The 25,596-nt window shown below is 37.9% G+C and overlaps 1 protein-coding gene across 1 annotated transcript; it reads left to right on the plus strand.

Annotated features, from left to right (window-relative positions):
* Positions 1–1,629: 1,629 nt before the first annotated feature.
* tfip11 (tuftelin interacting protein 11) lies at positions 1,630–23,310 on the plus strand. The gene is made up of 15 exons (XM_028458515.1): positions 1,630–1,771; positions 4,813–5,017; positions 5,099–5,276; positions 6,624–6,774; positions 6,856–6,983; positions 9,460–9,624; positions 9,719–9,910; positions 9,998–10,177; positions 12,345–12,479; positions 12,559–12,662; positions 13,615–13,783; positions 13,925–14,168; positions 16,110–16,252; positions 21,078–21,243; positions 22,844–23,310. Exons 2-15 carry the CDS (start codon positions 4,815–4,817, stop codon positions 23,188–23,190), a joined length of 2,505 nt encoding a protein of 834 aa, XP_028314316.1. The 5' UTR covers positions 1,630–1,771; positions 4,813–4,814; the 3' UTR covers positions 23,191–23,310.
* Positions 23,311–25,596: the final 2,286 nt, after the last annotated feature.

Here is a 25,596-nt window from a genome sequence, read left to right on the forward strand (position 1 = left end):
TCTCCATCCAGGGGGTCAGTGTGGACATTGTGGAAGAAATACTTGAGAGTAGTGATTGATAATAAACTGGACTGGGGGAAGAACACTGACTCCCTCTACAGGAAGGGCCAAAGCCGCCTCTATTTTCTGAGACGGCTGAGGTTCTTCAACATCTGCAGAAAAATGCTGAGGATGTTTTATGAGTCAGTGGTGGCGAGTGTGATCCTCTACGCTGTTGTTTGCTGGGGGAAAAGACTGAGGGTCACAGACTCATCCACAAGGCCAGTGTCATTGTGGGGATTAAACTGGACTCTCTGACAGTGGTGACAGAGAGGAGGAGCCTGTCCAAGGTGAAGGCCATCTTGGTCAATGAGTCCCACCCACTCCATGATGTGCTGGTCAGTCACAGAAGCACCTTCAGCACCAGGCTGATCCAACCACGGTGCTCCACAGAACGCCACAGGAAATCATTCAAACTATGCATCACTGTAACCTCACAGCTTGTTTGTTGTAAATATCTGTATCATTTGTATATTTGTATTAATAATATTAATAACAATAATAATGCATTCATTTTATATAGCGCTTTTTTGGGAACTCAAAGTGGCTTTACAGAATTAAGGGATTATTCTTTCACTCCACACTTAGTGGTGGTAAGCTACTATTGTAGCCACAGCTGCCCTGGGGCAGACTGATGGATTATTATTATTATTAGTAATAGTAGTAGTATTATCTATCTTAATTTATTATAATTTTTTACTACTGTAATGTGTGTATATCTAATCCTTATTTTTAACAGTCTTTTACTTAGTTATACACTTATTTAACGTTTATTATTTCTTTTGTCTTTGTTTAACGTTTATTCATTTATTTGTGATACTTTCTTGAGTTGCTGTAACAAAAGCAATTTCCCCCTGGAATTAATAAAGGAATTCTGATTCTGATATCTTCTCTCTACCAACCTCTACAGCAGTGTTTCCCAACCAGGGGTACGCATACCCCGAGGGGTACATGAGCACATTGAAGGGGGTATGTGGAAAAATTAAGAATTTATTTCTGAAATAATAAAAAATATTCTCAGTCATTTCACAAGTCCGTCGATAAAATGGTACGTGTGCACGATTACTTGTTTTTAGAATTTAAATGCCTGTTTAAAGGGGACATATTCAAAGATGCTCCTTTTGTGGTAAATGTCATAAAACACAGGCATGTTTCTTATTTCTTTTGTATATATTTATTTATATTTCTTATTATTTTTATTTATTCTTATTTTTTTTAATTTCATCTTTAATAACATATAATCATAACATATTAGTATTAATAATACAAACATTTACTGTAATAATTTTTCTTATATTTGTCATTTTTATTGCCTTGAAGGCAACATAATTTTGTTTAATTTGTGTTAAATACGAAGATAATGTCTGAATATTAATTGTTCAATTTAAGAAGATGAAATAAAATGACTTGCATTGAATATTCAGTTGTGTTTTGTTCTACTTTTGGAGAATCATGAACACGTATGAGTGAGGGGGTACTCATGGTATAACAAGAAGGTTCAAGGGGTACACAAGACAAGAAAGGTTGGGAACCAGTTCTCTACAATATATGAGAATCTAAAGTGGAGTGACTCTATTGAACAGAAGAGGGCAGCAGTACACTTCTTTAGTGTACAGCCTGCAGGAAACCAGTAGAAGAAGAAGTTACACGTCGTAGCTACATTAGCTTCTCCTGCTACACCCTAAGAAATATTCATTATTCATCTCTGGACTGTGGAATAAAGACCTCCCAGGTATGTCCGAGTAAAATACCCCTCAGTGTTAGCGCTGATACGTTTTTCGTAATTTTCGGTTGGACTTTGTTTTTTAAATTAGCATGCTGGCATTAGCTTGTGAGACATGCGTGTGATTGGGCAGCGGTGTATGTTTACATTGTTTCTGGTAACTACCTGTCAGTTAAAGAGTAATACTGTCTCACTGTCATTGTGATTAATTCAAATAAATGTGAAAAAATACTGTTTTTTTAGAACATAAAGTTTGGTTACTGTGTAGCTAAGTTCATAATATACATCCCTGCAGTCTGTCTGTACAGCTGCAAGTTTTCCTCCAGTCATAATAAACACCAACTGCTCACCTGTTCAACATACGACTAACTACGACTTTCACACATGCACTCATTTCTATGTTCGAAATGTCACATAAACCCACTATACACACTCACTGTGTATATACTGTCTATGTCTAGTAGAGGTGGGAACCTCTGGGTACCTCACGATACGCGATACAAAGCTCATGATAACTATTATCTCATGATACTGCGATTATTGATATATTGGTCAGAAATCAATCTACGATAATCTATGACATAATGAGAAAAAAAAGATTAAGTGAAAAAATAAAAATTTTATTTTACATCTCTGAAAGACAATAAATTGAAAAAAGTGTTCTATGAACAGTGACATTATTTTAGTGCAGCATTTCCGTAAATAAGTGTCAACATACCAATGTAAATGAATAAGTATCTCCAATAGTGCTTTCTGTAAACAAAAAAAGGGTCTTTTTTACCAGTGACACCATTATAGTGCAGTATTCCAGTAAACAATATATTGGTTCCTTCAACAAACGGTGACAAAATTTCTGTGAAGACGTTCCTGCACAAGCAGGAAAAAAAAATCGATACTTAGCGGCAGCATATCGATAATCGATCGTGCGGAAAAATATCACGATATATCGCCGTATCGAGATATTGTCACACTCCTGCTGTCTAGCATCTACTATTAATATGATTAGGGATAATCCGATACGTTTTCACTTCCGATATGATACCGATATCATATTAGCAGATACCGATATCAATTGGATGCGATATCAGTACGAATCATACATACTTATATTACTCTTTTTGTAATGTGGAATGTTAGAAAAGGTTTGATCAAGTGATGTTACTCAAACAGAGAATAATAGTCAACAATTCAAGTTCATGTCGTCATTTTTTAAGCTGTTGCTATTGGTCCAGGTCCGGAACTCAGACAATTCTGACTATAGCTTACTATAGTGAGCTGAATGCCGGTAGTTCTGTCACTGCCGGACCCATGTTCTTCTAGCTATAGTTTTGTCAGTTTTATTTAAGCCCTATCCCTAATCCAGGAAATATCCTAAAATGTTTCCTTTATTTTTGTAAATGTATTTTTAAAAGTGGAGTTTGCCGTGTTAAATATGTTCAAATGAAAGAAAAATAAAATGTCAGAAGCGTGATTTGAGCCCACATCAGTGGAAGGAAACATCTTTAAGATTGGCGCCTTAGACCACTCGGCTATCCTAACACGGTGTGTCAGTATATGGTGGGAACAACCGAGGGCGGGGTCAAAAACAACAACACCGTATCGTCCACTGCTCAGTTAAGAGTTCACAGCTCCAGTTTCACTGACTGTGCCCAAAACAATGTAAAAATACATTATATTAAAAAACTAAATTAAAGAAGAAGGTTCAACTGTATTAATCATGTTTTGTTTTTTTAAATTTACTTTTATCCCAAAATGCAAAAGATGATAAAATATTTGTTAAATTTTTTTGTTTGATAAGAATGGCTTTATATTGTTAATTGCATTTTTTATTTGAAAAACGAAATGTGAAAAATCATAATAGGTTTTGTTGTTGTTCATTTAATTCCTATTAAAAACACTTATGTTGTGTGATCTAATTCCTAAACATGCTGAAAGAACTAACGGTAAAAAAAATCATGTTTAGCAAAGTGTGATATTAACTTTTGTTTTACATAGAATCATAGATATCTGTTAGTATGTATAAATACACCTACTCTTTTAGATGACATGGGAAGTTGAAGACAGTTGGGGTCATCATCTCTAAGCCTGACAATCTGACCCATCCTGTCAAAATTATCAATGACATAATATTATAAATGATAAAATAACCAAAAGTATGGTTCAATCCTATATGTGAAAGGTATTCCCACGGGATCTGGTTTGAATACTGTGCCAGTTATTGCAACCAAAAGCTGCACAAAACACCGGCATAGTTGCTCTGTAGTGCTAGCGTAGAATGAGGATACCTCTCCAATATGGCGGCGACGTTTGACGCTTTTCAGCACGTTATGAGGCATCTACGTATATAATGTCTATGGATATATCAGCCTGTACAACAGTTCGGGGACGCATTTACGCCGCCTCAGGGTCCTAGTGCCAGCCGACCGGTGAAGCCTGTTCCGTTTACCGAGGTCCGTGTGAAAGTCTGCAACCAACCACTTAATTCAGATTTAAGTTTAATTCGGAATTAAATTAGCATTAGGAATTAAGTGTTTACAAGGTCAGGTTAAAGAGGAATTAATTTTTATTCTGCTTTAAAGAAGAATTAAAGCTCCCATGTCAATGTGGCCAGTGTGAGGTGGCCTACAGCTGCAGATAGGAGAGAGTGATAAACAATTATGGGACACAAGCTCAGGCTTGATCACCCTATAGCTGGCCACCTTTGATGAGGGTGTCTAGTGTTTAAAAAGCCAAAACACCCCCAGATTCAAAGGAACACTACTGATGATGCGTCCCAAAAATGACATCCTTCCCATATCTGAGACACAGCTCCCACGCCACTGTCAAATGGTAAACCTCATGTGACAACCATCTTTTGGCACAAAGGACGGTTTAACATCACATCCCGTGTTTAATGATTTTTCCTGTTTCCATTGTGTTTTTTTGGAGACATTTTTGTTCTTGTTTTGTAGGTTTTTCAGTTATTTTTGTCCACATTTTGTGTATTTTTTGTTTTCCTTTGTCCACATGCCAATATTTCATCCACATGTTTTGGTCGTTCTGCTCTTCAGAGATGTCTATGTCACATCTGTATGGGCGGACAAAGGAGGAGGATGGAGTAGAGATGGAGAGCTTTGAGGTGACGGACTGGGATCTGGCTAATGAGTTTAACCCAGAACGCCACAGACATCGGCAGAGCAAAGAGCAGGCCACCTACGGCATCTGGGCCGACAGGGATTCAGACGACGATGAGCGACCCAGCTTTGGTGGAAAGAGGTAAGGTGTTGGTTTATTTATTCATTGCAGCTCCAATCAGGCTTGGATACAGTAAAACCATGCTTCTGCTTGTGTCACCAGATCCAAAGACTACACGGCTCCAGTGAGCTTTGTGAGTGCAGGTCTGCGTAAGACTGCAGCAGAGGAGGAGCAGAGTAAAGCTGAGAGAGACTCAGATGATTCTGATGATAATCTGCCTGCTGCTGCTCCTCCTCCTCCACCACCACCACGAGGCTCTGCACCCAAGAAGCTCCAAATGGTGACTTTTATTTTTGTCTTCGCTTTACAGCACACTTGTCAAACTCAAGGCACGGGGGCCAAATCCGGCCCTTTAGAGCATCCAATTCGGCCCGCAACAGAAAGCAAAAAAGTCAGAGAAACCATGAATGAATTGTGTAAATTACCAACTACTTCAGATGTAGATATCTCCAAATTAATACACAAATTTAATGAAACTTCCCCAATGATTATACAACATGATGGAAGTCATTTTTAATCTCAAATTGCTAAAAGAACATGTTTTTTCCAAACTCCTGCAGTTTTCTTTAAATTTTTCTACAAAATGTCCCCAAATTACATAAGAATTGGCATCATAGTCAAATAAATTGAAAGTGAAGATCCTGCACTTATTTCTTTGATATTATCAGTGCCACACATACAGTATTTGATCATTTATTTATATGTGGAAGTGCAAACTAGAGCACAATAATGATTAAATTACTAAGGTAAACTGCTCTGTATTTGGCCCCTGAACTAAAATGAGTTTGACACTCCTGCTTTACAGTATATAGGGCCTCTGATTTTCTGTTTCAAAAATTCCCAAAATCCATTTCTGGGTTTAACCATTTCTGCATCACGTTACACTTTTCCATTCAGTTTCCTTTTTATCATTCCTTTTTTTGATACTTTATTGGCTAATAAACTTGACAAACGCTGTTATTAATTTGATATGCTTCATGTGAGATTATATCGCTACAGTGATGTTAGTTACACTGCTAGCCCCTCAGTCACCTATTTAACAGGAAAAATCCCATGGAAATGTGTGACGTGGTTCCAACACATTATTTGTGAAACCTTTAATTACCTCCAACTGGTGAATCAACTTCACAGTTTGCATGAAAATCACATTTAACCATGTGACTGTACTTGCTTCTGCCATGACGTGTCACCAGGTAAACTCATTACCAGTTCAGCTAATACACCAACAGCTAACCCTGCCTTTGTCCCCGTGCCTTTTTAGATTTAAATGCAGTCATAATAATCTCAACCACTTGTTCATCACAACACATTAAAAACACATTTTAGATGATGATCACTACTCAATCTACAACACGTAGTGAGAGCATTTGAATGGGATTGTGGGTGGAATTTGAATTGATTATTTTGTTTGTTACGTTTTCTAGACATTCAATCACCTGTTTTCTGGTGAGTGTCAGATTGCTTTTTCCATTTCAAACTGTGAATTCAGTTTTTTCTTTCCGTTTTCCACGGTCACAGAAAAACAGAGGCCCTAAGTATAGCTGTGAAGTCACAGTTAATTGCATTTTCTTCTAGAAGTATATTAGAAATAAATGTGTCTTATTTTAACACAGCTCTGTGTTTTCAGGGTACTTTCCGAGGGAGTCAGAGGTTTGCAGGTGGCATTCAGTCTGGACAAGGTATCGGATGTTGGGAGAAGCACACCAAAGGAATTGGACAAAAACTTCTGCAGAAAATGGGTTACCAACCAGGAAAAGGCCTGGGCAAGAATGCCCAAGGTGAGCACAGCCACAGGGTGTGTTTAAAGAGCAGCGAGCAGATTGACTTCAGATTATTGTGAGCTTCTCCCTCCTCTGCAGGTATTATAAACCCCATCGAGGCAAAGCTGCGAAAAGGAAAAGGAGCGGTTGGTGCTTACGGCAACGAGCGGACGAAGCAGAGTCTGCAGGACTTCCCTGTGGTAGACTCGGAAGAGGAAGAGGAAAAGGTAAACAATACAATACTGTGACACAGAATGACGTAATACAATGCAACTTGACTCCAATAACACACAAAATGAGAATAAAATATACAAAAAATTACAACTACTACTAATTTGACTGATTAATAAAAAAAAACACAAAACAACAACATAAACACAAATGAAAAGTACAAAAATACACAGAAAGACAAAAAACTACAAAAAAATTTACAAAACGACAACAAAAAGATACAAACTGACTTCAAAAACACACAGAACAACAACAAAAACACAAAAATTGAGAGAAAAACATACAAATGACAATAAACTGTACAAAATTACTCCAAAATCACAACAATAATACATCATTTGACTCCAAAAACACACAAAACAACACCATGAACACAAAATAAAAATGGAAAATTACACAGTGTGTACAATAAAGTCTATCTAATCTAAAAATCACAAAAATACACTAAATGACTCCTAAAACATAAAATCACAAAAACTGAACAACAACAAAAACAGACAAAATGAGAGAAACGTATAGAAAAAACGACAACAAAATCACACAAGATGACAAAAAGCATTCACAAAAATAACATTAAAGCTGATATCCGGAGTTTCTATGTTTATGTATAATTCTTTTGAAATGCAAAAAAATTCCTAGCTAGTCTTTTACTATGATCTACTGCTGGTGGTCATTCATATACAATAATGTACTGTATATAAGTCCCTTCTTCATCCTATAGACCCCGATACAAATGGTAAAGATTGCCGAGTGCGCACAGCCAATAGGCTTTGACTTCCTGTTTTTGAGACTGTCAATCAAAGTGAATGCAGAACTGTGCACGGAAACAAGGCCGTGCGTCACAATAGCAAACAGGTAAATATGATTTTGGCTCTTACCTGACCCATAGACCTATATCAATGCAACCCGATGCGACCTTATTATGTTCCGTGATGCGCTTGCAGAAAAGTAGAGGCGTGGCTTCTGGTAGATTGGGAGAGGCAGTGGGAGGAAGTGAGGCTGTTTAGGGCGGGACATCGAGACGTTTCTCAGAAATTTTGGATATCAGCTTTAAAATACACAAAATGATCACAAAAACACACTCAAACCTTTTGTTGTTTTCTGTATTAATGATCAGATTGGTAATTATTCTAAATGAAGCTTTCAGATCACATTCCTACTGTTTTGTGAGACGGTCCTTCCAGAAATTTGTGATTAAATCTAATCACTGCAACATTTTTGCTGTTTTGGCCAATCTGACTAAGCCCAGATCTTTCCATCCTGGTTCGTCGTCATGTACGTCTACATACTCGCTTTGCGTATACACTCATAAGGATTTTGTAAATATCAAGAGAATTTTTTAATCTGATACTGACTCCACCCATGAAAATAAAAAAAATCAGACAGTTTTTTATCAGACTATGTGTGTGCGTGTGTGTGAGCTCTGACAATCTCAAAACACACACACACACACGCACACACGCACACACACACACACAACCATTCAGTCCCACCACAGAAATCTCACATGATCAAACAAGATCTAATGTTGAGTTTCAAGCAACTCGAAAATTGAGATTTTTCAAACATCATGCTTGAAAAAGTGACTTTGAATGCCACCTGAAGTCAATAAAGTTTAAAAGAAAATCTAATATTCTAGCAGTCAGACGTGTTTGAGAGTTTTTCAACATGCTTCCTCTAAACTCAGAGATCAAGATTTTCAATTGGGAAATGCAGAGTTCTGAGTTGCCTGGAATGTAACATTCCGTGTTTCTCGGTCAGCTCGATCCCTGATTGGCTACATTCTGTTCCACGTCACAAATTGCGATTTCATGAGTCAAGAGTCTTCGTTTTCCCCACAAACACAAGGGATTTTGGTCGTAAATATTGAACAAAATTAATTTTAACAATTGTCGACCCGACCCATTTTAGAGGAGGTTATCAGAAAAAATTAATCCTAAACAAACTTCAGACCACATGATCATTTTATTGGATATAAAGTAATCTGGCATTTGCCGTCCTTGCTCCTTAAGATGGAAAATTGGCATTAAAGGTGCAGTCTGTGACTCTCTGATCCCTCTCTCCCCCTCCCTCGCCGCTGCTCTCTTGCCCTGCCTCCAAACTTTCCAACGACTGCAACTTTAAAGCAGCCAGATTGTTTCATTTGTTATTTTAGGAATTGTAGGAAACAACAACTTCTCTGTGTAATATTATCTGCCCTGAACACCTTTAAAATGTGATGAAAATGATCCATATCTTGTTAAACTGCTATTAGTTAATTTGTAAAATGATCCATTTATTCAAAGTTATGGAAAACTATAAACCCTTAAAATACCATAACTGTTGCCACAAATTCTTTGAAAAAGTTGCTGCAAAATCAGGCATTTTAGGCCACAACGATCACACAAATTGTTCACAAAATCCTGGACTGACTGGTTAAATTATGAGAAGATGTATAAATAGTTCTCACTGTGAGTGTTTTGTCTGCATTAGGAGTTTCAGAAGGAGCTCGGCCAGTGGCGCAAAGATCCTACTGGAACTGCAGGAAAAAAGAAACCCAAGTACTCGTACAAAACTGCAGATGAGCTGAAGGCCAAAGGGAAATTCACAGGCCGGAGCACAACAGCGGTGTCGGCAGGAGAGCTAGCACAGGTCAAGGTCAGTGAGCTGCTCTGCTCCATCAGAGCAATGGAGCTGCTTTCCTCAGCTGAACACCCAATGTCATCGTTGTCTCATCCAATTTTGCTTTTAGGTGATAGACATGACTGGAAAAGAGCAAAAAGTTTACTCCAGTTACAGTCAGATGTCCAGCAAACACAGCGTTCCTGATGAAGGCCCACCTAGTATGTCGACCCGGGAGCAGAAGGGCTCTGGCTTTGCTCTGCCAGAGCTTGAACACAACCTCCAGCTGCTGATAGACATCACAGAACAGGACATATTACAGGTAAGATGGCATCAAAAGCTCCATGCAGAGATCAGGACTCACTATTATAATGACACGCCATCCTTTCTTCTTATTCCTACCCTGCAGTCTGCCAGACGTCTGCAGCACGAGAAGGACGTGGTCGTGTCTCTGAGCCACGAGTCAGAAGCTCTGCAGAGCAGATTAAAATCAGAGCAGGAGGCAATCCATAGGATGGAAGCTGTGTTAGCTTTGGTGGAGCGCTTTCCTTCTGGGGAGTCGGCACCAGGAGAAGGACCGACTCTGCAGGTGCATCATCAGTCTTCATCCACTCGGTTATCAGCAGCATTTACATTTTCAACAGTTTCACAAATTACAGTAAAGTTTAAATTTAGTGAAGCCGTTACTTGACAATCGAAAGGCTGCAGAAGTTACATACTAGCAACATTTTTATGTAGACCAGAGATGGACAACTTTTATCACAGTGGGAGCCACAAAAATGAGGCTCATATATAACTTACTGCTTTTTGTTATTGTTTTGTGTATTTTCCTGTCATTTTGTTTATTTTCTTTTTTGTTTTTGTACATTATTGTGTCATTTTGTGTATTTTTGTTGTTCTTTGGCATTTTGTGTATTTTTGTATGTTATTTTGTCATTTTGTGTATTTTGTTGTCATCTTGTGTGCTTTTGGGGTTGTTTTGTGCTTTTCTTTCTATATTTTCCTGTAATTTTTGTATATTTTTTTATTTTGTGTATTTTTGTTGCTTTCTGGGCCTTTACTACGAATCTAGATTACCTCTTATCACGCTAATGTCCTGCATTTAATCAGTGTGTGCTGGTCTATGGAGCTCACTGGAGCTTAATCGCTATGGCAATTAATGCTGAACGACTAACCTGGTCGACAGCAGGTTTTGCTCTGGCTAGAATCCTAAAGCCCCGCCTACTGATTATTCAGATCTCCTAGAAAACGACCTGCCCATTGATAGATGATCCTGGTTGGTGCAGATCTGACAGCTGCGTTTAGGAAAGAAGCTTATTAATTATACATGCAATCCTTTCATTTATAGATGACATCCTTTAGGAAAGATATAGATTTATATTTAATGGACTGATCTTCAGTCAGCTGATGAAGCCTGTGTGTCGATCGTATGCACGAATGTTTGAAGTCATTCATTCATTCATTCATTCATTCATTCAACGCATCCCAGTGTGTGTGATAAATAGGTCTTGAATCGAAAAACGTTTGCTATGATAAAGGGAAACTGATCAGAGATATTTTACGCATTCACAGTGTCAGCAGCTTCCTGCCTGGGTTCTTTCATTTCTGCCTTTTCTGTAACAACAGGGTTGTCTTTGGTCTGAATTATGGATTTCAATTATTCATCATTTTAAACTTAACCAACACCTAAACTGGTCGGGACGAAGTTATGAAGTGGATCAGATCTGAGCGAGTATAAAAGCTCCGCCTCCTGCTGCGCGCAGTTGCTCTTCGCTGTCATCATGTGTGTATATTCATTATATTTAAGATGATAAGCTGTTCCTCCATTCATTGTAAAGACGCTCGCTCTGCCAGGTTCTCCATTGATTGGTCAGACGCTGCAATCGCCACCCTTTTATGGGCACGAGGGTGAAATCACTTGGCTTAAATTAGGGTGTTTTGATTGATGTTTGTAGTATAGCTCCTGTCTGACATTAAATGTTTGGTTAGTTCAAGCCCGCTAACGGAGATTAATCCAATCTAGATTTGTAGTATAAGCCCTTTGTGCTTGTTTTGAAGTCATTTATAGTATTTGTAATGAAAAATACAAAGTAATTTTGTGTATTTTAGCGTCATTTCGAGTATTTGTCTGTAAATAGAAATACAGAGTCATTTTGTGTCTTTTTTTGTCATTTTGTATAATTTCTCTGTCATTTTGTGTATTTTTGGCTTCATTTCAAGTATTTGTTTGCAATTGAAAATACAGTAATTTTGTGTATTTTTGTTGTTTTGTATGTGTTTCTGTCATTTTGTGTATTTTTATCTGTTTTCATTTTGTGTGTTTTTAGAGCTGTTTTGTTTATTTCTATTATCATGCGTTTTTGTTGTCCTTTTGAGTATTTTTCTGTGATTAAAAATATACACAATGATTTAGTTCAATTTTATTGTCTTATTGTATTTATGGAGTAATTTTGTGCATTTCTGGATGTTGTCTAATATTACATGAGCATATTGCACTAAAACAAGCGCTGCCTCTTGGGCTCAGTAGGCAAACTTCTCCTTTTAGTTACTCAGTGCTGACCTCCTGCTTGCCTGTAAGTACCATATTCCATCATTAGTGTTTATCCTAGACTTAATCCTAACATTTAACATGGCAGAATTCACCAGAGACAAACATTACTGTGAAAAATAGCTCTTATTGTTGTCCCTTAACATTTAAATAGCTAGTAATTGAAAATGTATATTCAAGCAGTGTAAATGTTCCTCTTTCTGATCAGGAATGTGCTCGTATTTTTGAGACCTTACAAACGGAATACTATAACGAATACAAGATGATGGGATTGGCCGACCTGGCTGCTGCTGTCGTTCATCCTTTACTGAATGAGAAGCTCTGTGGATGGGATCCATTGAAGGTAGGAGAGGAAATGAGTGCATGCATGTATTTACTGCATTTACATGAACACAGATTAAACTGTTGTGTTCTTCTTTAAGGACAACTCCTATTGTCTAGAGGACATCGGCCAGTGGAGAGCAATCCTGGAATCTCAAGCCCTTCTCACAAGTGGGCCGGATTCTAACATGGATGCCTACCACAGGTCTGTTTAAAACACTGGTTCCCAACCTTTTTGGGTCGTGACCCCATTTTGATATCACAAATTTCTGGTGACCCCAGAGGCTTTTAAAATTAAACAAAAAAATATTACTTTGTGATATAGTGTTATGAGTAGCACTATAGTAACGAGATGTGTCAGCTCAGATATCTTTATACTGTTTTTTTTTTTTAAATAGATTTATATTTCAGGAATTTAAAGTATAGAATACAGTTGTTTGAGGTTAATTTGAAAAAGGATAATAATAAAAAAAATTCTTCAAAAATATTTTTATTTTTATTCAATTATTTAATTTTTATATTGTATTTTTTATAACTAGATTTATATTTGAGAAAGTGAACGTATAAAATAGTTTTTTTTAGATTGTTTGATGGTCTTTAAATTTGAAAAATAATTATAATCAACATTATAAAAATATAATTTTTATTTATATTATGTAATTATTTATTTAGCTATTTATTTTTCCCACTTGTTTTTTTTTTAATAACTAGATTTATATTTGAGTAAGTGAAAGTATAGAATACAGTTGTTTGAGATTGTGCGTGGTGTTTTAATTTGAAAAAGAATAATAATAAAAAATAAATTACAATTAATTTTTATTATTTAGTTAATTAAATTAACTATTTAGTTATTACATTTTTCTACTGTATTTTTTTTTAAACTACACTCATATTTGAGGAAGTGAAAGTATAGAATACAGTTGTTTGACATTGTGTGATGGTGTTTTAATTTGAAAAAGAATAATAATCTAAAAAATTACAAAAATATAATTTTGATCAGTAATTATTTTTTTTTTTAAATCAATTACTAGACATTTCAGACAACCCCTTTTGAATTACAGGCAACCCCAAGGTTGAGAAACACAAGTTTAAAAGCTTAGAATTAGATCAGTCCTGTCTTCATGCTTTTTAATGACAGACCCTGTCCTTTAATTCAGAATTCTGTGGGAGGTGTGGATACCTGCGATGAGGCCCTGTGTGACCAACTGGCAGCCTCGGAATGTGGGGCCGATGGTGGACTGCGTGGAGGTCTGGGCTCCTCTCCTGCCACCCTGGATCTTGGATCACTTGTTGGAGCAGCTGATTTTACCCAGACTACAGCGGGAGGCAGGATGAACAGACTTAGCTTCTGTGTATCCAGTTTGTCTCCAGCCTCATTTAAGTGTGTGTGTGTGTCCGTGTGTGTGTGTGTTCGTCTGTGTGTGTGTGTCCGTCTGTGTGTGTGTGTGTCCGTCCCCCCTCTGGCAGGTGGACAGCTGGAACCCGCTCACAGACACGGTGCCCATTCACTCCTGGATCCACCCGTGGCTTCCTTTGCTTCAGGCACGTCTGGAGCCGCTTTATCCTCCAATCAGGAGCAAGCTGTCCAACGCTCTGCAGCGGTGGCATCCCAGCGACACCTCGGCCCGCCTCATCCTGCAGCCGTGGAAAGATGTGTTCACAGCGGGAGCCTGGGAAGCCTTCATGGTGAAAAACATCATTCCCAAACTCGGTATGGGATTCAATAGAATGATTTAGTAAAGTCAAAGTAGTTCAGGGCTAACCCCAGTGTGTGTTCATAAGCTGGTAAGGGACGATACACTGAGTTCACAATACCATAGACGATAATAAGCTCTTGATGAAGATTGGATAATATTGAGGACGAAAACAACTCCCTAGTGAGGCTTTCAGGACTTATTCCTCTGAAAGGAGACCCCGAGGAAGACCCAGGGCACGCTGGAGGGACTATGTCTCTCGGCTGGCCTGGGAACGCCTCGGGATCCCCCCGGAGGAGCTAGAAGAAGTGGCCGGGGAGAGGGAAGTCTGGGCCTCCCTGCTAGGGATGTTGCCCCCGCGACATGACAACAGATAAGCAGAAGATAATGGATGGAAGGATAACAGAAAAATAATTGTCAGTTGGGAAAATAACGATGCTTTTATTTGACTTTAACTCTGGACATACTTACTCTGGTAATGACCTTTTCAACTCATTGGGAATAAGAAAAAAATGGAAACAAGCGTAACAAACTGGTATGAGGTGGGATCATGTAGATTTTCTGGCACATGTGCCTTTTACAGCAAATTATAAAGCAAATGAAGCAGGGGGGATAAAAACCAAATCCTGAGTTTTCATTGGTTGTCATGTTTAATTTTGGACTGAGCAGTCAATAGGAAGCCTCAGTCAGTGCACACTTTGCCCACCTTAACGTGTTTTTGTTTTTAGTTTCTGTAACTAGTTAACCAGTGTTTATTTTCCCTACACAAGTACGTTAGTACACTTTATCATCATCACTAGTTCAATAGTGCAGTTGGTCCACATAGTTTACTAGTAAGGCCAAAATAGACTTAAACTAGTGAGCATGTATACCAGTTTACTAGTTGAGGCCTTTTTTCAAGTGAACTTTTCAGCCTCCAAGTAACATACAGCTGTATCACTAGTTAACTAGAGACCTTAATCAATGATTGACTAGTCAACATGTCAGAGTTTTAGCAGCTCACTAGTTTGTAGTTTTGGCATCCTTGATATAAAGATTACATCGGCTGATAATTACTTACTCAGCTTTCTATTCACATCTGACTCAGCATGTCGATTCTGCAGCCATGCAAGGGCTCTTCTGATTGGCCATTGCAGCAATCACGTTACAGCTCTCTGTACGGCCCCCCATGGAAGATAATGCCCTACACACAGCGCGTGTTCGTACCCTTGATGGTGCATCTTGTGATGTTTTAATATTGTGATATCTTGTCACATGATATAATGTACCACTATTCTTTATAACTGATAAATATTGGCTGCAAAGTTCCAATGTTTCTAAATTTTATATGATAAATAAATAATATATACAGTATATGTTTATTTATTCATACATCATAGTTAGACTACATATCAACATGTTAGTGCCCAAACAAACTGTGTAGTTGCATTCATTTTTATTTATTTGTTTTTACTAGTTATTTTCATTATCACATTACTTTATATTTATTGTTTTATATATATATATATGTTTTTTTTTCTCTTCTTTTTTGATCTATCTATTTTTTTCCATCTATTATTAACAATCTGCTACCATTATTACTTAATTTATTTATTTTCTTATATCCCTTCCCTCCTATTTCCCACAAACACAAACCAGCACATTGTGTATTGTAATGGAAAAATGTGTAGATGTCATCTCCAGTAACCTATGGGTGTATTGTACTGTGTTATTGTTTCTGTTCACTTTATTATTCAATTTGCCTCTGTATTATAAACAGAAACACATTTATTTGATTTACAAAAGTCACAAATTGAACATTATTGTGTTTGACTTCATAATTTATGTGTAAATAATCTGTGGGCTGGATTGAACCACCGTCATCGTGCTGAAGCTACAGAACATTTATTGATCAGCATTCACTCTGTCCTTTGTTGGTTCTTTTCCTATTGATGTCTCTCCATGTTTTTGCTTTGCAGCTTTGTGTCTGGAGGAACTGGTGATCAACCCTCACCAGCAGCAGATGGAGCCTTTCCACTGGGTGATGGACTGGGAGGGCATGCTTTGCCAGTCCAGTCTGGTGTCCCTACTGGACAAAAACTTCTTTCCTAAATGGTTACAGGTCAGTTAAAGCAGAGAGGAAACTGTTGGAGGCTTAAAATTTTGTTGTGTAAAATCAGTTAAGACGGCGGCCGCCGTTAATGCCCCAACAATGGGAATATATTCTAGTATTATTGATGATCTTTGAGCTTGCAATTAAAATTAACTTCTGGTCCCCAAGTATAAGCCTTTTCACACCCTGGAAGTGTGCATGCACGACCGGCGGGGGTCATAGGTCAGAGGGATATAAATGTAAACACAACGCTGTTTGAGATTTTCAGCTGACTTTTTGTATGATAAAGGTAGGCCTAATCTATCTGACATACAATATTTTGCAAGTGCAACACTCTGACTGCAGTCACTCACTTATACCGGCTTTCAACTAACAAGTTTTGAGTATTTGCACTATTTGTAATGTAGTCATGGACAAAGAGTTGCAAAAAAGAAATAAGCAGTGTAATCTTTTGCCTTGCTCTGTTGTAATAAAAAAAAACTGTATTTTTGTTTCCCACATCAGAATCAGAATAATTTTACTGCCAAGTAGAGTTTAAAATAATACAAGGAAAGTGACTTGGTCTAATCTTAACGTGTTCATGATTAACAATTCCATATCACAGACATGTAATGTACATGTATATTAACTAGCCATTAAAGGGGACATATCATGGTTTTAAATCCTTCCTTTTTACATATAAATCATACAGTTGTGGTCTATATAAAGCGGAACTGCAATGCTTGGGTCTGAATTCCTCATTATTATAGCTCCACAGACCCCTTTTCTACCCCTTTTCTGATGTGCTTCTAAGAACAACTCGTTTTGGTGCGGTCTCTTTAAATGCAAATGAGACACTCCATACCCCGCCCCCTCTCCAGGTAACACTCGGTTCAACTCCACCCTGCTCGGCCATTTTTGTAGTTTGATAGAAGAGATACGGCTATGTAGCGGCGCATAAACTTTTTATTCAGAGGTTATTTACAAAATGTCAACAACAGAAGACTTGTCCATCCAGCTTTACATGTTCCAGCCAGAGTCTGACCCGGCGGAGCGAGATGAAAATGATGATGATGAACCTGCAGAACCCTAACAAGTGAGCTAACACAAGCACCGAGCTAACGCTAGTGCCAAGCTAACGTCACGAAATGCATTTTAATACAGTCTTTTCAAAGACAAAAACAGCAAAATGAAATGACTAATGAAAACTTTAGACTTAAATTAAATCACGTAGGCCATATCATCAAGGATCTAAAACGAGCACACAGCGCTAACATATGAAGACGGTGCACCTGCTAATGCTAACAAAACAATGACAGGGACGTCTTATCACACTTTTTAGCGTTATTTACAGCTTACCGAAGTGCTCTGTTCGTCGTCTCCAAAGATAGAGGGAATTGAACCCTCAATCAGACAAAGTATTTGGCAAATCCTTCTTTACACTGGCGGAGGTTGCAGAAGCAGTCATCCTTGAAGTGCTTCGCGCACACAAAAATGACCTTACCCACAGATGTGGGTACATTTCCATGAAAAATAAAACTCAACCAGGCACTTTGAAAAGGTTCTGATGCTGGGAGACGTTGTAATGAAGCGTGTGGGTTACTACATCCAGCAATTGAACATTTTGACTTATCCTCTCGTAACTTCGGCATCCTTGAGCTTGGACTACAAAATAAAAGTGAGAAATAAAAATGGTGGATTGCTCGAAGTGTTGGGCCTGGAGTCGATGTACTAATTTGGCAGTTCCGCTGCAAATACTGTGATGTAATAGTTCAAAAAACGTAATAGAGAATAGAAAAATCGAAACAGATTGAAAAATATGACCAAAACAGAATATAAAGATATCTACGGAGCACCTGAAGAGACTAATTTGATTTTTTCTGTACTTCTAAGCACTCTAAATATACAACAAAATGCATTTAAGGGCTAAAAAAGTGGATTTAGCATGATATGTCCCCTTTAAGACACCAGGCAGGTATTAGTATGAGTTCTCACTTTGAAAAGGTACATTTATGAGGTATACCATTCATTAACCAGGTTCATATGATCCTTTTTTTTAACCTGTTATATTTGAAGGAAGTGCACAAGATGGACAGATCATTTCATTTGCACATTTTCTTTGTGTTGTCTTGCTCCTTTTTTTGCGTGTGTATGATTATCATCATTATTAGTGTTGTTTTTTTAGCACCGCTCTTTGCCTTTTATACTATACTTATACTTTATTAAACCCCTTTGTGTTTTGTAAAGTATTTTCTGATTCTGATTAAGTGAAACAGCACTGATCAACCGATTCATGTTTACAAAATGACTATAACCTGGGTCACTGTTGAAACATCAGGCACAACCTGAATTTTCAGCTTGTGTGCAGCATTAGCTTTAGCAGCTAACTCGGTCTTTCTGCTTTGGAAACTGATTCCACGTTTGCGCAAAAAATCTTTAAAGTAATCAACGCTCCAACGGTAAAAATAATCTAAATCTCTGTCAGACTCGCTTCCTACATCGCCAGCCATGGTGAGTTTATCCCTCTTGACCTTTGACCTAATGCATAAGAACTGAACCAGAGCGAGAGTGTGAAAAGGCTTATTAATGTTGTCCCAAATTATTATTTTTTAAACTATTAATCTAACAATTTTCAGGTAACGATTATTTAACATCACTTGATCAATACTACTATTTATATAATAAGGATCTCAAAAGATCTCTTGTTAACGTTTCAACAATTGTTGAACATTTCTTTATTTAGACACTGCTTTGCAGGTCATTGCACAAGAAAAGTATATTAAAAATAGCCTCCTGGGGACGGTGTGTAAAAGGTTTCTGGCTTTTGCTGCTTTGTCTATTACGTAAAGAGTAAAAAAGCTTATGAATATTCACTGTCACAATCAGTTTCAGCAAAATTCAGTCCACACCATGTATTCATTTATTTTAATATGTTTAACTTAAAAAATGATTAAATCAGTGTAATATTGATACATTTAATTAGTCATGTAAATACTAATAAAGTGATACTAATTTATTTACTTTTGAAGTTGAGCCTCTGAGATGGCTGTAGTATATAAAAATAAAACATTTACTCATGGATGTTTGATGGGAACAGGGCTCTAGATCATGGAATTTATATAGTAAACGGCTATATCATGATATTAGGTTTTAGTAGATACCGGTTCCATTATAATAAAAAAAAAAAGTCTGCAGTACTTCGTCAAGCTAACGATGCTAACATCAGTAGCGATGTATTTATACAACAAATCAACAGTTTAACATCATGTGGCTAGAAAAAAAAAAAACATTCTGTATCAATTCTCGATAATCACATATTTCAAGGTAGGAGAGGAAAGAGTGTATGTTGCCATCCTGCCTGAGCGCTCCAATGGCAAGCCATTTTAGCATTTAATCGGATATGTTATTTTAACTGGTGGAAAGTCTCTTTTTGCATATCTGTAAGTCTGACTAATTATAAAAGGAATTTTAGATATCTAAAATAAAGTTGTTACTCTTAACAATTATATTTTAGATATCGGAAATTACATTCCAGATATCAGAAATTACATTCTCACTAGTTACATTCCCAATCAGTTATTTCATTCTGACTAGAAATGTATTTCCGATTTCTACAATTCAATTCATGATATCTGAAATGTAAGAACAATTGTAGATATCTACGCTTAACATTATGACTAATAAGAATTTAATTGTTTATCAACAAATAATATTGTTTCTAGTGGGAATAGAATTGTAGATATCAACAATTGCAACTAGGCAAAATTATATTATCGCTATATGATCTGGGAATTGTTGTAAAAATTGAATTGTAGATATCCAAAATTAAATTTGAATGGAAGTCAATGGGACATTTCGACCAGTTGTAATAAAGTTTCAGATATCTGACATGGCGATTTCCACTAGGCAGAATTTAATTGTCGATAATAATCAGAATTGCAACTAGTCAAAATTACATTATGGATATGTAGACTTGGAATTACATGTAAAAATTCATTTCATTTCATTCATTTATTTATTTAACACACATAAAAAAACAAACATTTAAGGTGCAAGGATGGAGCGAATCCCAATGGGCTTGTACAAGAGCTCCTCCCCTTTCAATAAATTTAAAAAATATAGGTGAATAGACACTTAGAAGATACTCGTGTGGTATGCCATGTCCAAGAGCTCCTCCCCTTTCAATAAACTTAAACAATAAAGGTGAATAGACACTTAGAAGATCATATCTTTGATATAAGTGGAAACTTATGTATAAACAAACTTCACAAATATTAATTTCAAAAGACAAATGTAAATCTTGAACAAATTATTAATTGAAGATCAAAAAGAGAAAAAGGAAACAAGAAATAAATTGGTGTAATGTCAATTATAAATGTCTACAATTACAAGTACCGCTACTTAATAAATGCTAAACACGGCTTGCCGTAGTGCTCCTGGGTGTTTTCTTTTCAAATACTCGTGTGGTATGCCATCTGGTTTTTGCATAGTCTGCAAATGACGACATCACTAGAAGGTTGAATAGTGGAAAAAAAAAAACACTGTGTGCGGGATTTCTTTGCCACGTGTTACTCCCTGGTACTCGCGCTGCTCTCAATGCTGGTGCCTACTCCATTATTGTTGATGTAAGTTCTTCTTCCTCCTAAGCATTTGGCAGCTTAGCGGCGACATTTCCGGTGCACTAAAATCGGCAGGGGATAACCTATATCTTTGAGACAAGGCATCCGCTCAAAAAATTAACGTTGACTTATTGATGATTTCGATGACGTGTACTCGTTGTTCCAGCTCTACTTAGAATTCCGTTCCTTTATCCTTTTTTTTTACTTAAGCTATGTGGGGTTTTTTTTACACACAGATCCTGTGCTCGTGGCTGAACAACAGTCCTAACTACGAGGAAATCACCAAGTGGTACCTCGGCTGGAAGACCATGTTTAGTGAGGCCTTGTTGGCACAGCCACTCATCAAAGAGAAATTCAACGAGGCGTTGGACATCATGAACCGAGCAGTATCTTCTGGAATGGGTCAGTACCGAATGTCTCTGTAGAAACACTGTGGAACAGTTTTAGGCAGGATGCACACATGAAGGGCCGCAAACTCCATCTAATGTGTCATAAAGTGATCCTGTGATCTGAGGGGTGTTCAGAGTGAATCTGTCCTGATAATCGACTCTAGCTGCATTTCCTATCTAAATCTAAATGGTGCAATAAAAACTGGTAAGGGAAACACTTGAATTTAGAGAAAAACACTCCAATATCGCTAAAAAGTGTTTACGCTTTCATGAGGAGGTTTTTCAGATGTTTCAATAATAAAATGTATCACAAAAGCTCAATGGAAGCACTTTTTCAATTACACATCACAGAATGTGATGTGCCTTGTCACATGACCTGTTCTGTCCGAGAAAACATGGCGCGGTACGTGTGGACAGAAGAGGAGACAGAGACATTTCTTAGTGTTATACTGAAAATCGATTACTGCCACATTAGACGTGAAACAACAAAGGAATGTGGAGTGCTACAACAAGGTTCGGAGCGTCCATCTTTCTGCAGAGAAGTCTCACGGGATGAGATTTCACGAGAGTTACGAGGCTCCAAATAAACCTTCAATGGAAACATGTTCAAAGCACAATTATATTTTGTCAAAACTTTAGAAATATCGCTTTTATTTTGGGAAAAACTGTAATGGAAACAGCTTCTGCAACAGGTCGTGGTCGACAATCGTAAATATTAAACCTACTCAATATTCTAAAACTCCTCTGGTGTGTGTGTGTTTGAGGAAAACCGACGATTCCCAACTCATGACGCCGTGATTTGTGCGCGAGCTGAGAAACACAAAACGCTGCGTTCAAGAGGACTCAAAAATCTGCACATCTCATTTGTAAATTCCGATCTCCGAGTTTAACCGAGGTCAGCGGCAGCACGAGGAAACATCTGAAATATGCAAACCGCTACATCAATACTATTTTTCATCTTTATTGAGTAGGAGCTCCGACTTCAGGTGGCGTTCCAAGTCACCTTTTCAAGTAGGAGGAGGAAAATCCTGAGTTTTGATTTGCTTGGAATGCAGCATTAGATCAAGTTGTTAGATCTTGTTTGATCACTCGAGATTTTGCGCATTTCCAAGGGTAATGGAAACACAGCATTACAGCTCTCTTTTATCTCCTTCCACGCCTCATGGAGCGCATATGTGCACAGCGTGTAAATGCGTCCCCTTGCACAAAATGTGGCCCCCGATGGAAGATGATGCCCTACACACTACAAGGGCGACCGTGGCTCAGGTGGTAGTGGGTCGTCTTCTGATCGAGAGGTTGGGGGTTCGATCCCAGTACCAGACTATGTGTCGAAGTGTCCTTGGGCAAGACACTGAACCCTAAGTTGCTCCCAGTGGTCGACTAGCGCCTTGCATGGCAGTCCTGTCCCACTGGTGTGTGAATGTGAGAGTGAATGGGTGAATGCGCTGATGTGTAAAGCGCTTTGAGACTGCTTCAGTGTGGTGATAAAGCGCTATATAAAATCAAGTCCATTTACATAGCTGCGTGTAGGGAGGATCTGTAACCGATATGTGTATGTGTAGCTTTCAAACTGTGAAGTCTGTGAATACTGAATGTGCTTGTTGCATCCACAGGTGGCTACATGCAGCCCGGTGCCAGAGAGAACATTGCATATCTCACACAGACAGAGAGACGCAAGGACTTCCAGTACGAAGCCATGATCGAGCGCAGGGACGCGGAGAGCGTGTCTCACCGAGGGCCAAGTGCTGGCGTGCCCACTAACTTCAAAGATCTCATACAAACCAAAGCTGAGGAGAATAACATCGTCTTCATGCCCTTAGTGGCTAAACGGCACGAGGGCAAACAGTTGTACACGTTTGGTCGTATTGTTATTTACATAGATCGAGGCGTCGTGTTTGTACAAGGAGAGAAGACATGGGTGCCCACGTCTCTACAGAGTCTGATCGATATGGCAAAGTAAACTCACTCCTTTTTTCGAACAGTGAAGTAAGTGAGCAGCTTTGAAAATGGTCTTTGTGGCACTTCACTGTGTTGTTAAAATATCTTAACTGTGAATAAAACTTTTGAAATAACTTGGAAATATCTTGTGGAATAAGTTGGATTGTAAACAATACAACACACATATATACTATATAGAACTGGGCATTGGTAAAAACTTCATGATTCGATTTCAAAATTATTTGATGTCGATTCAGTAAGAAGTAGAAATACACAAATAGAGCACCTGTTGATATTTTCATGCTAATGTGACTAACATCTTAAAACATTACATTTTAAGCAATAAAACATCAGAAAATGAATTTTTGCACAAGAAGGAAACAATATTTGTACAAATAGAAAACAATGTAAAAACTTTTTGTATAACTGAAAAAGTTAAGTGCATATAAACATTAAATATATTTCTTTCCTCTTTGAAATTGTAATAAATCTCACTTAACAGATTTTGAACAGTATCACATCTGTACTACATTCCTTCATTTCTGGCTACACACTAAGTGGTGGATTCACTAATATCTGAAATAAAGGGTGGTAAACCAGTTGCTTCCCTAAATCCTTTGGTGACACCGTTTCCTCACCTGCTGCAAGGAATTCACTAAGATTGCAGCAATGATTAGTGCAGAAGTGATGGAGACTGCCCTATTTAAATGAGTTTCGTTCATGTTGAATATTGAGCTTGGGGAGCTGAAGCAATTTTTTTTTTTTTTTGAAGCATTAGACAGATATATATATTCTTTATTCATCCCGCGGTGGGGAAATGTGCGTGGATGTGAGTGACGGAGTGGGTGCATGCTTGCGGCTGGTGCATGTGTGTTGAGAGTGAGCCGCGGAGGAGTGGTGTGCGTGCGTGCTTTAGAGTCCGACACGGCAACCGGGACAGCTTATGTTTATAGTGCAGCCAGATAATAAAGTGCAGCTCTACAACAACCTGTTCTTTCTACACGTTACCATCTTTAACAAGCGTGAGGTGTACGGGAGTGATCCCCGAAGGAGAAGCAGCCTCAGGCTATAGAGATGCGGATCTCCGCTGTGTCCCCCCAGCCACGGTGGGGAGACAAAACAGGGAAGGTTTTAACACGTTCTTAAAATTGTGAATTCATTTATCCCAAACATATTAACTCAAGGTCTGAAAATCTCATCCCTCGGTCGTCTTTCCTCTCCCCTGCCCTGTTCCTCACAAATAGAACTGCTGCCATCGGAAAAACAGAGGCAGCAAAGAAGTCCAGCTTTGATTAATTGCATTGCTTTCTCTGCATTAATTTATTTGCATTTCCCGCTCCCATTTTTTTGCTCCCCTTGTGAGCGCTGCCTACTATACATATTCATTAGAGAGAAACGTGCTAAATGGCTAATGGGCACATTGCGACACGCAGCAGCCGCACACTCCTGATTCCCTGGGGTTTGTACGGCTTATTGGCGCGTGGAGTGACGTTTGCACACGTTTTAATACCCCTAAACCTTTAGTGAATCCGCCCCTAAAATAAATATGTATATATATATATTTTTACCTTGCCTGAAATCCAAAAGGCGAGACCAGTTCAATCACAAGTGGGCCACAGATTTTAGGTGGAAAATCAAACTATTTCCACATTAATGTGACCAAGTTTGCACTTCCAGCTATAAATTAGACAAAGTATGGAAGGCATCAAAAATAACTAAGCAATACGTGACAGAGACTTATTAAATGTTCTTTGATTGACTGAAGTTTTTTATTAATTTTGTAACAATTTTTATTTAATTTGGGAAGATTTTGTCGAATAATTTGATTAAAATTGCAGGATTTTGGAGAACAACAATTTACAATTTCATTATGTGGTAATTTATTTTATCCATGTTTCATATCTGTCTATCTATAAAGCAAGGAATCTCTATCTGTCTGTGTGTGTTCCTCAAATATCTCAGCGTGTCAGGCTTAGACTGACCTGAGAGTTTCAACATGGCTGCTGCTTGGTTCAAGTGTGCAATGTCGGATTTGTTTGGACTGCAATGACACCGTTCATAAATCATTTCATAAAATTGTCATAAATGCAGCTTTGCAGAACAGCTTAATATTGACAGGTAGTCATTGTAACTCAGGATAATGTGAAAGCTGCAAGAAGTTTTGCAGAACAGCTCAATGTTGACAGGTAGTCATGGTAACGGGTAGTAATCTACAGGAGTGACTGCACAAAGGGCTTTTAAAAATGGCTAAAGTAGGTCTAATATCCTAAAAAAAAACACCTGGTAAATATTGACCAGGCTCCGCACCAGCACAGCGTCAAACGCCACACACACATACACGTAGGGAGAGCAACTCCCTCTTGCCACACTTAGTCACTTAGTTATATATATATATATATATATATATATATATATATATATAAAATAG

The sequence above is a fragment of the Gouania willdenowi genome, chromosome 9 (assembly GCF_900634775.1).
Source record: "Gouania willdenowi chromosome 9, fGouWil2.1, whole genome shotgun sequence".
NCBI classification, from domain to species: domain Eukaryota; kingdom Metazoa; phylum Chordata; class Actinopteri; order Blenniiformes; family Gobiesocidae; genus Gouania; species Gouania willdenowi.

Bases quoted from the DNA above. Each gene is read 5' to 3' on its own strand.
- tfip11 (XM_028458515.1), top strand. From the start codon at position 4,815: ATGTCTATGTCACATCTGTATGGGCGGACAAAGGAGGAGGATGGAGTA. The intron at 6,775-6,855 runs GTGAGCACAGCC...CCTCCTCTGCAG, and splicing joins CCTGGGCAAGAATGCCCAAG to GTATTATAAACCCCATCGAG. The intron at 12,663-13,614 runs GTCTGTTTAAAA...CCTTTAATTCAG, and splicing joins AACATGGATGCCTACCACAG to AATTCTGTGGGAGGTGTGGA.